At 44.6% G+C, this 16,071-nt stretch overlaps 1 protein-coding gene across 2 annotated transcripts in view; it reads left to right on the top strand.

The window, feature by feature from the left end:
• lamb3 (laminin subunit beta 3) overlaps positions 1-13,904 on the top strand; it is a 30,763-nt gene extending 16,859 nt beyond the window's left edge. The window contains exons 11-22 of one of the 2 annotated variants that reach the window (XM_079526536.1): positions 72-349; positions 656-756; positions 2,543-2,706; positions 4,314-4,522; positions 6,051-6,257; positions 7,456-7,600; positions 7,812-8,022; positions 9,573-9,714; positions 11,808-11,984; positions 12,129-12,291; positions 13,630-13,759; positions 13,814-13,904. In XM_079526536.1, the coding sequence (XP_079382662.1) occupies positions 72-349; positions 656-756; positions 2,543-2,706; positions 4,314-4,522; positions 6,051-6,257; positions 7,456-7,600; positions 7,812-8,022; positions 9,573-9,714; positions 11,808-11,984; positions 12,129-12,291; positions 13,630-13,759; positions 13,814-13,820 (1,934 nt within the window). In that variant the 3' untranslated portion in view covers positions 13,821-13,904. Of the gene's footprint in view, positions 1-71; positions 350-655; positions 757-2,542; positions 2,707-4,313; positions 4,523-6,050; positions 6,258-7,455; positions 7,601-7,811; positions 8,023-9,572; positions 9,715-11,807; positions 11,985-12,128; positions 12,292-13,629; positions 13,793-13,813 lie in introns of those variants that run through there. The other variant, XM_079526535.1, reaches the window with a different exon arrangement.
• Positions 13,905-16,071: the final 2,167 nt, after the last annotated feature.

Genomic DNA, 16,071 nt, shown 5'->3' with positions numbered 1-16,071 from the left:
CTGAACAAAAAAAAAAAAACTTTATTAAATATGGAGATCAATTGTTGACTTCGTCTCGAAACATTTGTCAGCGTGTCAGTGCGACCCGGCAGGCTCCGCCTCCCCTCAGGGCTGTGACCGGACCACAGGGGCGTGTCTGTGTCGCCCGGGAGTGGCAGGCACGCGCTGCGACACCTGCCAGAGGGGTCGCTGCGGCCACTTCCCCCGCTGCGACGACGCCTGTCCTTCCTGCTTCGCCACGCTCGACGCCCACATCCACAACCTGACCCAGAGTCTGGAGACCCTGGGGGAGCGTGGGGGGCGCCTGCCCCCCTCCCCTACGGGGGGAGACCTGGGACTCCGTATACAGGTTACAATGCTTTGGGATTTTTAGTTTGTATAGATTGCCCCCCCCCCCCCCCCCCCCTCCCCCCTAGAGGAATATAAGGGAGGTTTATCATTATAAATTAATAAATTCAGTTCCAGATTAAGTTTATAGACAATTTAAACTAAGCATATTGTCTAATCATTTCAGATCATTGTAAACACACAATACAGTTTCAGTTAGTAATATATTTGTTTAATTATTATTAGTTTGTATTCATTTCAGTTAACAATTTTAACAGTTTGTTCGCTAGCTTCCGTTAACTATAACAACCTTGCGCTCCATACACAGACCCTGGAGGTGCGTGTGAGGCTGCTGCAAGACTCCGTTTCTCTCCTCTCCTCTTCTCCTGAGTCCATGAGGAAGATCAGCAGAGTTCTCGCTCATCTGAGGTGAGTTCAGGATCAGCCAGGCTCCGTCTCATATCTGGGCCAGTCGTTCTCTAAAACTTTCTTTTCATTGAGGCATCCCTGGATTATTGTCAACAGGCTTATTTTGTTTAAAGTTTGAAATTTGGTATATATATATTATTATTATTATTGCCAAAAATATTGTCTATATACGGTATTGAGGTTTTTTTTTTTAATAGGGCGATATATGTGACCATACCATTAACAACCATCAAGTTTTCATTATGCTTTATGTAGCATGTGACAAAAACACTCCTTGGGCTAAAAACGGCCATAGCCAAAAAATATATACCAAATGTCCCACTCCACATCCCCGGCCGCCAGACTATAATGCGACATTTTCATTATGTAAATATGTCCCCAAAATACAACATGTCACGCGAAAAACTTGAGAGGATGTTACTCTTCATTACGACAGATTGAGAATACCTTCACACGTAAGCAATATTACACGAGAGGGCGTGCTTTAGCCTCATTAATGACACGCCTGCATTGCTGCAGGAACCAGCCGATAGGAGTTCCGTATAGGCAGCGCAGAAGTGCATTGAATGACTGTAAAACCCCGACTCTCGAGTGTAATATCGCGATTATACAAACAGTTACCCTTAAAAAACACATGTCAACTCAAGTTTATTACAACTAAGACCGAAAATGTCCCATGAAAACAGCTAGCCTATAGCAACCCCGCCAGCTCTGCTCTGGGAGAGCAGCGATACTCTGCACAGCTGATTCTTATGTTGTGATTAGGCGTTCCATGATCATTACAGTTTAAGCACGGCTAGATGGCTGTTTCAACCAATCAAATTGCTTCCTCGAAATGACCTGTTGTATAATTGACATTTAACCACTTGAATCTCCGGCATTCCTATTCAGGGAGGGACATTCACCAAAAAATAGCAGATCTGCTTTGTCTAGAGGGTTTAAGTGGTTAAAACTGAAGGGATATTGATAAATTCCTAATATTATTCTGAGACACTTGCATCACATCACGGGTGCCACTGCAGTGCACCCTTAGAGTAATTAATAGAGACGTCACCGAGAGGAAACACTGAAGCGAAAAAGACATGGTGGCTGAAAGTAGGTACTACAGCTCGAGCGGCATTTGGGCCAATTCATGTGTTTGGGAAAAATGCATCCCAGAATGTTCCATTGCCGGAAGAAGGGGTGAAATGGCCTCATATGCTGGGTGAGCAACTCAATGCAATGGATGGGAGGAGAAATCCAGTGACATCTCTATTATAGATAACTCTATGAGTGCACCCACTTTGAGAAACCTTAATGGAACAACACAACTCTAGTGGTTGTAACCTGCTGAACACCGAGTGGTTGAATAGAGGTACTGCACCAAGGTAAAGCTCAGTGTATCTCAGGCTATCTCTTTCTCTCTCTCTTTATATTTGTCACATTGTAACAGGAAGTGTAGCTCTCATGTCTCCACTTGAGAGCAGAGTGAACACAGTCTGTCTTCTCTAGGCAATCACTTCTGTCTGTCTGTCTGTCTGTCTGTCTGTCTGTCTGTCTGTCTGTCTGTCTGTCTGTCTGTCTGTCTGTCTGTCTGTCTGTCTGTCTGTGGTCACTGAGCACTGAGCACTGAGTCTGTACACATCTTCCTCAGCCTTGGATCAGTAACAGTGGTCGGGTAATTTGCCACCATGTATTCTCGGTTTAGGGCCAAATAGCATACTAATTTACCTCCTTGGGTGTCTGTTGCATCTCTCTCTCTCTCTCTCTCTCTCTCTCTCTCTCTCTCTCTCTGTGTCTTGTCCAGAGAGCGAGTGGATCAAATGGACAGTGACGTGGTGCTACCTCTGCACCATGTAGCGGATCTGGAGCGGGAGCTGCAAGGCCTGCAGGCTCTGCTGGAGAGCCTGGTCCGGACATTTAACACCCAGAGGGACGCCATCAGGAACGCCACCTCATCCACCAATACAGGTCAGAGAGAGGTCCCTCCCAAGTAGTGAGGGTCCAATCAGGAACCATTATGCAAATGTGGGGCAGGTTTATCACCAGAGGCATTTTTCTATCCGCCCCTTCGAGGAAATTCCACACAGAGACTCCAGACGTGTAAATTATGTAATTATTACTATTATTATTAAAAAACAACAACATTGTAATCGTGATCTTCCGTTCTTTCGTTAAGGTCAGTTGAATATGGCTTAAGCATGTTTTCACCAAAAACGCAATCTGGGAAATAATTCAGAGATTTTTTTTTAATAAATCCTTTAGCGTCACGGTGTGGACGGGCGTGCGTTTCTTTTTGATCATGTGATTTCCGGGTGTATTTTTCTCTGGAAGTCAAAACATCATTCATAGGTGGGCGAAGAGTGCCCACTCCACGAAGACACCAGATGACGTGGATCCACGTCTGTGGCGGTCAATGTGTTGAAGACGGAGCTCGTGTCCATCTCCTCTTCTTCAATTCCATGTTTCAATTCAAAGGGTTGTATTGGCATGAGAAAACATATGTTTACATTGCCAAAGCAAAAAAAACAATACAATCAAAACTAAATGTAATTGAAATTCTAAATCTCCAATACAACATCCAATACAATACTGACAATGAATATGTCAGATTAGATCAATCGATGCAGATAGTGATTAGGAATGATTAGTCTTTAGGGTGGTTGTGTTCCATTTGATATCATTCTCCAATCACAGCAGCTCACAAATCTTGCTGCTGTGTTTGTATTTCGCCAAGCAGATATGTTTTTTATCATTAGTGAGTCGTGACGTTTTCAAAATCTCTGTGGGTGATTGTAATCTGTGTGAAGTAGGTGTCTCTGATGTCTTGGTACAGTGGACAGCATGTGTCTCTGGTGTCTTGGTACAGTGGACAGCATGTGTCTCTGGTGTCTTGGTACAGTGGACAGCATGTGTCTCTGATGTCTTGGTACAGTGGACAGCATGTGTCTCTGATGTCTTGGTACAGTGGACAGCATGTGTCTCTGGTGTCTTGGTACAGTGGACAGCATGTGTCTCTGGTGTCTTGGTACAGTGGACAGCATGTGTCTCTGATGTCTTGGTACAGTGGACAGCATGTGTCTCTGGTGTCTTGGTACAGTGGACAGCATGTGTATCTGATGTCTTGGTACAGTGGACAGCATGTGTCTCTGGTGTCTTGGTACAGTGGACAGCATGTGTATCTGATGTCTTGGTACAGTGGACAGCATGTGTCTCTGGTGTCTTGGTACAGTGGACAGCATGTGTCTCTGGTGTCTTGGTACAGTGGACAGCATGTGTCTCTGGTGTCTTGGTTCAGTGGACAGCATGTGTCTCTGGTGTCTTGGTACAGTGGACAGCATGTGTATCTGATGTCTTGGTACAGTGGACAGCATGTGTCTCTGTTGTCTTGGTACAGTGGACAGCATGTGTCTCTGGTGTCTTGGTACAGTGGACAGCATGTGTATCTGATGTCTTGGTACAGTGGACAGCATGTGTCTCTGATGTCTTGGTATAGTGGACAGCATGATGTCTTGGTAGAGTAGACAGACGGTTAGGAAATGTAGCTCCGTTTCCACTTTATTTTGTTCTTCTTCCAGGAGCGTTGGCAGATGTCCAGAAGGCCGTGGCCACGTCCAGGAACGCAGCCAGTGGCGTAGAGGCCAGCGAGAAGACCCTGAGCGAGTCGCGGACCGCCAGAGACCAGACCACCACTGGTCTGCTGCCTCACAGGAACAACACCGAGGACCTGGAGAAGCTCCGGCGCCACCTGCTGGCCAGGCCCGACCTCAGCCCTGCTGCTAAGCAGGTATAGAACATCCTATACCAGTGGTTTTCAACCCATTTCACGTCATGGCCCGTTATTTAGTTGGCATTTGACTTCTTGTAAGTAATGCAGATGATTAACAAAAATGTAGCTCTTGAGAGCGTAAAATTAAACCAAATGGATCCGTTGCTGCTTTGGCAATGTAAACGTTTGTTTCCTCATCCCAGGCAGTGACGCAGTGTGCCTTCAGCACTTCCAAATCCATAACGAGACATAACATACCTTTATACGTCACCCCCATAGACATATAAAGGTATAAACGCCCCTTTCGGCTCTGGAGTGTATATGATCAAGGGAGGGCAAAAAATTCCCGAGATTCCTTGCGAAGCCCTGCGAAAGCATGAGCGTGCGTCACAGAGCGCAAAAGAACCCACTTTTTTAGAGGTTTGGGTTTTGTTACCATGATGTAACTTCAAATGTGGACAAGGGAAAAAAATGCTCCAGTGATTCGAAATTGATAATTCAAAATATGCTCCTCATTGACTTACATTGTATGCTGAAACAGCTCTCAAAGTCACTATTTTAGTACATAAACAAACACAACAAAGTTGATTCAGACAATAGAGCATCACCAAAACTCATGTGGTTGTATTTTTAAAAATAAATCTTAACTTCCTGTTGATACTATACTATACTTTCTTCCTAATAAAAATGGACAAATCAACAGGAAGTTAACATTTTTATATAAAAAAAAAAAATCTTGTCCACATTTGGAGTTGCATCATGGCAAGATTAACTACAATCAAAATCTCTAAAAAAGTGGTCTTACCCTTTAACAGTGATACGATACGTATCACGATACATTGTTGACGATACGATACATGGATAATAATCATTATGGCTCTTCAAAGTAAGTGGTGGCGGATTAAGTGTTAAATGAGAGATTTGTTAGTATGGATATAAATAAGTAAACACAATGAATCTCACAGTGAACTCATATGGACAAACCCATGCCTTGACATGAACACAGAGAATGCACACATATTTCGATTGACCAATAATTGTAGCTATGTGGATTGGAAAAAGTAATTAAACCCATCTTGTTCTTTTTTTCTTCTTAAAATTGCTAAATACAATCTACACATACTTATTGATTTTTAACATTGCAAAACGATTCGATACCGATTATTTACATTGCTATGATACGGTACGATATATGCTGTTTACATATCGATATACTTACTACTGGACACTAAATGAACTGCAGCTGCCAATGAAGCATCTATTTATTTTTGTATTTTTTAAATATCTATGTCCTGACCTATACTATCACTGAAGACGCTCTCGTGTGCCTTCTTAATGTTCCAACAAAATCTGTAGGACAAAATCTGTACGACACACACACACACACACACACACACACGCACACACACACACACACACACACACACACACACACACACACACACACACACACACACAGAAACAATGACAAAGTGTAATTTTCCTGTTAAAGGCCCTTTGTTTTTTTAACCCCTCGCGCATCATGTGACGCTGGTCACCCCATCAGGTGTGCGGCAGTAAGCGGGCAACCCCGTGCACCCCGCTGCAGTGTGACGGCGGAGAGGTGTGTCCTTCAGCGCCACCCTGTGGTGGCGGCGGAGAGGGCGGCTGCGTCGGGGCACTGCCTCTGGGGAGGCGGAGCCTAGCGCATGCCCAGGAGGTCAAGGACCGACTGGAGAGGTTGAGCCGGAAGATCGCACATGCTACGGAGAAGGTACTGTTTATTATAAACGTATCTACTATACTATACTATACTATACTATACTATACTATACTATACTATACTATACTATACTATACTATACTATACGTACTACAACTCCTATAGGCTACTATAACATATGTACTAGTACTACTACTTTACTATACTATACTATTAGGGGTGTAACGATGCATTTTAACAGCAATTTGATACGTATTACGATACATGGTTCATGACGGCAGGCGTGTCATGAGGCGTCGTGATCTTGATATATGAGACGGCCATATATGGAGCGTGTCATGAGGCGTGATGCCACGAGACGTGATGTCACGAGACGTGGACTGACAACCATATTTGGATGCGGCCATATATGGAGGTGGCCATATATAGAGCGTGTCAAGAGGCGTGATGTCACGAGACGTGATGTCACGAGACGTGATGTCACGAGGCGTGGACTGACAACCATATATGGAGGCGTGACCTGACTGACGGACAGGTTTTGCAGGTTTTCATAGTAATCTGTAGCAAGTATCAACCATAATACCAGGGGTTGGCTTTTTTTACATGAAGTGGCATGTTTTCATTTTCTTGATGGTCAGTGTGCCATATCAACATTAACTCCATTTATTGCCACTAGGTGGCAGCATAAGCACACCTAACCTTTGCCACCCGTCCGCTCTGACTCTACGATCCTTTCATTTCTGAGTTATTCAGTGACCTGTTGTTGTGAGGACATTGATCGTTAGCCGTAAGCTCATACCCCTTAGCTCTCGTTGCAGTTACACGTGCGCAGCGATGCGATACAAACTCACGATTTACGATCGTCGGGATGCGCGACAGCTCACCATGGACAGCGCTCTAAGCTTTAGAGATACAAGGCTTTGAAAATCCTGTTATAATGGAGGCTCAATGGAGCTGGATTTTAAAAACCCATATCTGGTGAGGACGGAGGCTCTCCATAGCAACCGGAGCAATGCTAAGAGGTATACATTGACGGTCGCCGCTTTCATATATGGAGTATACGGTTGTACGTAGCCTAGGGCTTTGATTATAATCGTAGATAGCAGAGAAAAAGTTAAGCTTAATTATCACACATCAAAAATGTAATATTTCCAAATGTTGATTGTCTCCTTTTCTATATATTTCACATTAAAATAACAACAACAACAACAACAATATGAAAGTAAAGTTGTGGCTTTGATCTCCCCAGCTGAAGGAAACACAGGGAACGTCCAATCAGGTGAGGCGATCCACGGAGAAGCTGGCCAATCGCATTAAGTTGGCAAGGGACGACCTGGAAGTGGATTTGAAAGAGACTCGTGATGTCATCAAAGACCTGAAGGACTTCCTGTCAGGTAAGAAGAACCAATCAAATCATCTCTATCATCTAAATGCCTTGTCAATATCATGTTAATGTGAGGTAAAGAACCAATCAAATCATGTCTCATTTACATACCACATCTACGAACCAATCACATCACATCACATCACATCACATCACATCACATCACATCACATCACATCACATCACATCACATCACATCACATCACATCACATCTCCTCAGACCCATCGTCCAGCCTGCAGAGCGTCACAGAGGTCAGCGAGCTGGTCCTGGGGACCAGACTTCCTCTGGGTGTGGCCGACCTCAGGAGAAAGCTGGACGAGCTGAGGCGCCTGGCGGCCACCGGCCTCCCAGCAGGCGGGGCCGTGCTGCGAGAGGCGGAGCCACAGCTTCTTGCCGCCCGAAGACTTCTGCAAGAGGCCCGGGACGCCAGGTATGGCTGACCCACTTATTATATAAGCCATTAACGACCCGAAACGCATCTCTGTGTCACCCTTTAGGCTTTTATAACCACTTTAGCCATTATTGTTTCAACTTTAACTGTTGAAAAATAGCAGATCTACAAGCTTGTAGCGCGGCATGTGGAAATCATTGAATATATTCCTTCCCTCATATTCTCTCAGGCTTATGGCATATAGTTTTTATTGTTGGTACATTTTGTAAATGTTCATGAAAGGCGCTATATAAATTCAAGCTATTGTTATTATTATTATCATAGGAACATTTGGCTAATATAACTCTATGCGAGAGAGAGAGAGAGAGAGCGAGAGAGAGAGAGAGTGCACGCAGTGTTTGGGCAGCACAAGTCACTATAAAAAAATAACAAGCAAGATATGATATTTCAACAAGATGTCCGGAGCTCTGCTAATCCCTACATGTGAGTAATAATGATGTAGCAATTAAAAAATGGGGAAAGGCAGGGTGTGTGCGGTCAGTTGCCTATACAACAGGCTTGAAGCTAGTTAATTGTCAGCATTATTTTATTGACCCGTCAGTCCGGCCTGGTAGGCCTCAGGCCACCTGCAGGCACACAACACATCGCTAACAAAACGGCTACCGTTTGTCAAGTATGCCCCGCCTCCACGAGTGCCGTATCACACAACTCCCTCTACAGCTGTTGCTTCCGTCGAAACCCAAATGTATTCATATATAGGTCACCGATTTCAGTGTAACGCAACACAGGAACTGGTGTTTTTGGTCCAACAGTTTCTTAAACGCTCAGTGCGAGGAGACCCGGAAATAGCCACGTGCACGGTGGTGCGCTGTAGTGACCAATGAGAATGAAGCATTCATAAACTGTGGTATTGACCAATCAGAATGAAGCATTTATAAACAGTGTTATTGACCAATCAGAATGAGCATTCATTTCCCGCTCGGGACGCTGTGGGTGCTGGCGGCATGTTTCCTCCTCTGCGTCATCAGTGCCCATACCCGAGGCGGGGTTGGCAAAAGGGCCTTTCTGTGTGGAGTTTGCATGTTCTCCCCATGTCCCCTAGGGTAGGTATACCTCACAAAAACATGCAGTAATCATGGTCTCTAAACTGCCTCCCCTTGGCCAGCCGGGGCGCCTGATGGAGGGGAAAGGAACTGGTTGGAATAACGTGTTCCTTCCACGCGCTACGTCCAACCAGGGAAACTCCCCCCTGTCAGGTGTACAGGAGCAACTTGGACACTCAGGCATGAAGGAAGCATGAGTTCAAGTCTGTTGCTCTCCCCCTGTCCCCCATATATGGGGACTAGGTTGGTGGAGGGTGTGTAGAGCCCAGGATCACATTAGATAATTGACACAGGGGTGAAAAATGGGTTACAAAATCGTGGGAAAAAAATGATTTAAAAAAAAGAATGAGCATTCATAAACAATCAACCAATCAGAATGAAGCATTCATAAACGGTGGTATTGACCAATCAGAATGAAGCATTAATAAAAAGACGGTATTGACCAATCAGAATGAAGCGTTAACAGCTGATATTATTGACCAATAGGGACGCGGCTGTGGGAGTGACGGCCGACGTGGACGGCCTGCTGGAGGGCTTCAGCTCAGCGGAGGGCGCCCTCTCTGGCCTGGAGGACAAACTGCACAGCACCATGGACATCATAGACAAGCTTAACCACTCCCTGGTTAAGGTGAGTTGCAACTTTAATTAACGTCAAAATGTTTCACAAGAAAAAATAATTATTGAGGACTTAAAAGGATCCATGGATAATAACACTTTTATTCCTTTATACATTGTGCCCTCTATAGCCACGGTTCCCAAAGTGAGGGGGTCTGCGAGACTGCGACGCATAGCCAGGGGGGAAAAAACTGGTTACAATTTACAATTTAACTTTAACTTAATCCAGAGCGATTTACAAAAGCAAGAACAAAAACATAGTCACCATGAATCATAAGCTAAGAACCTGACAGTGGATAATGAAACTATGCATATACACTTTGCTATGTCTGCATAAACACGCTATCTAAGTTACTTAAGTTTAGCCTTTGCATAAGCCTGTAAGGACGCTGAGGCTAGGGCCTCAGTGACCTTATTTCTTGTACAGATTTTCTACTGTTTCTAATAATCACCCTGTAATTCAACCACTTTGGACTGGAGCTGGAGTCCTGGGGCCCTATTATGCGTGTCTTAAGTACCAGGTCTTATGACTTAACTTAAGACCTGGAGGCGTGGTCAATGCTGTTTGGCCACTCAGAATAGCCAAATGGCATTGATCACGCCTCCAGGTCTTAAGTTAAGTAATAAGACCTGGTACTTAAGACATGCATAATAGGGCCCCTGGTCTCATCTTCAATGCAAGAACTCGGCAGTAGACTCTATGGGCCCTATTATGCGTGTCTTAAGTACCAGGTCTTATTACTTAACTTAAGACCTGGAGGCGTGATCAATGCCATTTGGCTATTCTGAGTGGCCAAACAGCATTGACCACGCCTCCAGGTCTAAAGTTAAGTCATAAGACCTGGTACTTAAGACACGCAAAATAGGGCCCAATCTAGACAAATGTTACCTTTAATGTTATAGCCTTGTTGTAGACACGCAGTTTGAATAGCCTACTAATGAGCCCTAGCGCACTTCATTAGAATTCATTGGCAGGTCTGTTCTTAAGTTACTGTGTGAATTGCCTCAAAACTGTGGCTCGCGGCCATCCATTATCACCTCAGGAAAGACAATAGGCACACATTCCTTCACACAGTAACATTACCACAAATTACGAAAAAGTATTGAAGTCCACTTTCTTGCCGCTCTTAGCCCCTACTCCTGCGTATCAGATACACCCCCTTTGAATGTTTGCCGAAGGCATGCGCTAGTTCTCATTTTGTTCCTAACGTCATACGGCGTATGATGAGCTCCATGGTACAATTTACAATTTACAATTTAGGCATTTAGCAGACGCTCTTAATCCAGAGCGATTTACATTAAGCAAGAACAAAAAAGCATGGGAATACATCACATATATAAAAAGCATTTATCATGAAACATGCGTAAGCTAAGAACGTAACAGTGGAATATCTATATAATGGAACTATACATATAAACTATACATATGTACTATGAAGTGCTATGACTACATACAATGCAATTATAGTGCTGTCTTCATAACATGCTATAAGTCTGTCAAATGCTATCTAAGTCTACAAAAGTGCTATCTAAGGGGGTAGGGTAAGTGCTACGGGCCCTGGAAAGGTGGGTTTTCAGACTAAAGCGGGAGATTGGGAGTGATGCTGCAGTTCTGACTGCAACGGGAAGTGCATTCCACAGTTTTGGAGCCAGAAGGGAGAAGAGTTTGGGACGTGTGGAGCGTTGTCCCGGCCTAGATGACTATTTATATGTTTATATATTCTACTGTTAGACTGATGATAAGATTCTTAGCTTGCTTATGATTCTTGATGACTATTTCTATGTATTTGATGAATTACCATGTGATGACTGTGATGCATGCTTACTGTAAATCGCTCTGGATTAAGAGTGTCTGCTAAATGCCTACATTGTAACGTGTACTTGTTATAGAGTAAGATGTTTAGATTGTTTTGTTCAGTTTTAACTTTTTGTTGTTTTGTGTATTTCGTTTGTTGTCCTTGCTTTGTATAATGTATCATACTATACCCCCACCCCCTCCTCAAAAGGACCACAACTAAACAAGCCATATGGGTGGTCAGTCAGTCAGTCAGTCAGTCAGTCAGTCGATTGATCGATCAATGAAAAGCTCTCTCCTCTCCTCTCCAGGCTATGGTTCAGCTGTCTCCAGCAGAGGTTGCTATAGAGCAGCTGTCAGAGTTGACAGGGAGGATGAAACCTCGGCTGACTCGGCTCCGAGCTCTGCTATTGGCTGGAGACCAGCTCTCCCAGCATGCATCTGGTGACGCCGGGAAGGCCAAGGTTGAGGCTGCCGCTGCCGCTCAGGTGTGTGTGTGTGTGTGTGTGTGTGTGTGTGTGTGTGTGTGTGTGTGTGTGTGTGTGTGTGTGTGTGTGTGTGTGTGTGTGCATGCGTGCGTTTTTAACACGTGTGCGTATAATAACGTGCATGTTTGCCGCGCGTGCTTCCAGGACTTGCTGACCTTGAAGGATCGGCTGGCGAAGGTCAAGGCCGCCGACGCCAACAGCGGGCGCGGCGACGGCGCCAGCGCGCCGGGGGAGCGTCTAGAGAGGCTGCGGGACGCCGCTGCACGTCTGAGCCGAGACTCTGGACTCATGATGGACTCTCTAGCAGGTTAGTCACCGCAGGGGTTCCCAAACTGTGGCGCGTGCACCCCTTTCTGGTGCGCGGGCGCACCACAGGCTAAGGGCAGGGGTGGGACAACTTTGAAGCTGGAGAGGGCCACTCAAGTTCCACACTCACTCCAGAGGGCCACTATAGTTCCACACTCACTCCAGAGGGCCACTATAGTTCCACACTCACTCCAGAGGGCCACTAGTTCCACATTCACTCCAAAGGGCCACTATAGTTCCACACTCACTCCAGAGGCCCACTATAGTTGCACACTCTCTCCAGAGTGCCACTATAGTTCCAAACTCACTCCAGAGGGCCACTATAGTTCGACACTCACTCCAGAGGGCCACTATAGATCCACACTCACTCCAGAGGGCCACATTGCATATTATGTCATATCAAAAATAGCAGATCTGGCCTGGGCCATGGCTCAGTGGTCCAGGCGCCTTGGCTGGCAATCCGGTCTGGCAGTGTGCCGCGGGTTCGACTCCCGATCCCTGACGGCCTTTACTGCATGTCTTCCCCCCCATCTCTCTCCCCATTTCCTGTCAGCCTACTGTCTGTCCCTCCATAAAAAATATAAAATAAAGGCAAAAGCCACAAAAAAAACATAAAAAAAAAAAAAAAAGCAGATCTACAAGCTCAAAATGCGTCACACTGCGACACGTTGAAGTATGAAGCTCACCGGCGCTTTGTCCTTGTTGGTACCCTAAACATACATACATAAAGACATACAGATAGACAGATAGATAGATAGATAGATAGATAGATAGATAGATAGATAGGGACAGACATTGAAAATCACCTGCAATTGATTGAAGAATGTATTAACAGTTAGCATTATTACAGTACATTTCAAGCACAACTCAATACAAAAACTGTTAACTGTGAATGGACGACACCATACAGCATTACACTTGTTTACAAGAGGGTCCACCGTTTTCAATTCATCATAACATTTAGAGACGTACAAATATACACTTATAGCCAAAAACAGGAAATCATCATAAAGGGGTAAAAAGGGGGCAAAGGGGTGGGTGGGAGATTCAGATTTTACAGGGGCCCGTTTCGAATTGCAGCCGTCCGTAGGTGCCCTTTGTGAGCGGTTTTGAAGGAGTCAAGGGATTCACATGTCTTAATGACAGTTGGTAGGGTGTTCCACCCATATGCGGTCTGCATATGGTCAATATCCTCTCTGTTAACCACTAAGAATTCTCTCTAGCTTGGGGGAGATAAAATATTTCTACGTCAGCGGGCTGAAGTTGTTAGCCACTCTGCTACATAACAGTCAATCTTTTTGTTTCTTCATACATTGTTTTGTTCCTTGTGTGCTTCCAGGGAAGGCAGAGTCTCTCCAGAGGCTGCAGGATCAAGTGCTTCACAAGTCCGAGACACTCCAGGGTCTGGACACAAAGCTGCAGGGCTTACTGTCAGCCATCAGAGCAAAGGCCCATCTGCTGGCTACATGCAGTTAAGATCTGCTCTCTGCCATCAGAACAATGGCCCATCTGCTGGCTACATGTAGTTAAGATCTCCTCTCTGCCATCTGAGCTAAGGTCCTTCTGCTGGCTGCATGTAGTTAAGATCTACTATCAATGTTTTATTTGTCAATATACTACTTTTTTTTTCAAGATAACTGTTCCATGTGTTCACTCTCAGAGTTACAGATCGTAATCCTAAGAAGTTTTTGTGGGTTCATGAAAAAATAACGACTGTAAATGTTATAAGGTTAACCGACATCAAGAATAGGCATTAATAAGCTCTGAGCTTCGGCATATCCCTTTTCGAACAACAAAACAGTGATGGTTGATGTAATGTGTGCAAGGATTTATTGTACTGTTGATGATGATCGAAATAAACTAAACTAAACTATCCGGTAAGGGTCCATTTGGTTACATGTGTACAATCTCAGAGTTACAGATCTGTAAGGGTCCCACACGTAATTGCTATGAATTGATCAATGCAAACCTTTCACTTCAATATGTTGAAACAGCTGTACTTTATTTACTCTTCACAGAATAAAAATAATAATTGTGTGAAATATTTGTATGAACTACAGATTATTACTTTCAGCTGTACTGTGCTCTGATTGGATGCAGCGTTGATTCTGACAGCATATTTAGATTTTAGTTTTAGTCACTTGAATAGTTTTCATTTAGTTTTTGTTACATTTTAGTCACCTGGAATGTGTTTGTGTTAGGGTTAGGGTTGGTCGACGAAATATCATAACATTTTAGTTGACTAAATCTACAGTTGATTTAGACAACTAAAATGTATTTTGGCGGGCCTTGATGCCATCGTAATGGCTCATTTTACGGGTACAGGCTTTAGTTTAGACATACTATTGGTCCGACTGTCCTAAGTGCAAGCACGGGAGCAAGCACGGATCCGCAGGCGTGGCACGTCTTTGGTATCGCCTCATGGCCTGTAGCCAAACAAAACCTGAACTTGGTTTCTCCACCACACGTCTTTTCTGTGTACCCACTCCCCCTACACGTCTTGCATAAAGGCGGGCAGCGAGGGAGCGGGGGAAACTTTTTTATTGGCGTCCATCATGTTTGGTTTCCATATATGTTGTTTGGTCGTATTGCAGTTGTTCATGTCGCAAAAACGAGGGCGAGGCTTGATTTCAGCCGTCATATTTATCAACTAGGAATGACATTAAGGAAGGATCATCTGTTTGCGATCACTTCATAAATGCCGTGCCGACGTGATTGTACTCCAAAACTCTAAACATTCTACATTGATAAATGAGGGCCATATAGTGTCTATTTTACGACATGAGGATGTACGATGATAAGAGCGCCCCTACTTCACACGGGAGTGATCAGTTATACTTCTGTTGAACTCTAAATCCACTTGATACTACACATTTTGGTCATGGTTGTTAGTATTAAAGCATCTAGCATGAAGGACCCCCTTCCCAATGACCCCTGGTAGTTGCTCATTGCGTGCAGTCAGCAGAGAGCAGAAAACCACAAAGCCAAATTCACTCAATGAAGAAGCCGTTTATATGGCTTTTGTCCCGTGGATGACTGGGACATTTAGATTTAAAATAGGATGAAAAGCGTAGATAAAATCATATAGTTGTGTACAATAGCAGAGTTCCATATGGGGCTGCCTGGAGTCTGGTTTGGACGCTATGGCTGCTTCAGCGTGTCTCACATCGAGACGAGCACAATATCACGGCAGCGTGAACAAAGCTGTGTTCGGTGCGAGACATGCTGGCGCTGACGGAAGCTCTCCCTGAGAGGCTGCTACATTATAGCGGAGTGAGCTCCTTTATAACTCTATGGGAGTGAGAGGTTCCATCATGTGGGGCTAATGTTAGTCCCGAGTCCCGACACCAAGTAGGAGTTACAAAATGTTGGTATTGGTAAATCTGTTATGGATGTTGTGTCCTCTGAAGCAAAATAGATGTTTTCTAATGTTCCACTGTTCAGGAATTGCTGCCTCAACTGCACTCTCCAAAACTCCCCAGCTATAGATCATTCCACTGTTATTGATTTCATTCCTTCTTCTTGCGTGTGCGTGTGTCCTAATAAAGTAATAAAGTCCCAGCCAGGGGACGTGTGCCCCTCGAAAAAGTATATGCCCATACAGCCACAGTGGCCGTGGTGCCCCGACCGGCGCCCACAGAAGTTCATTTTACCGTTTTTCCAGTCATTACGGTAACCAATGTTCCCCTCACGTCCCGCGCAGAACAAATCTGTGTTGTAGTTGTGTTGCCATTTGCAAAGTGGTTTGATTCTTTTGCGGTACTTTGCCTTAATAACTACC

Source organism: Electrona antarctica, assembly GCF_951216825.1.
Source record: "Electrona antarctica genome assembly, chromosome: 17".
Lineage (NCBI taxonomy): Eukaryota > Metazoa > Chordata > Actinopteri > Myctophiformes > Myctophidae > Electrona > Electrona antarctica.
Note: the sequence above shows the minus strand (reverse complement) of the source record. Positions and strands in the feature narration are given on the sequence as shown.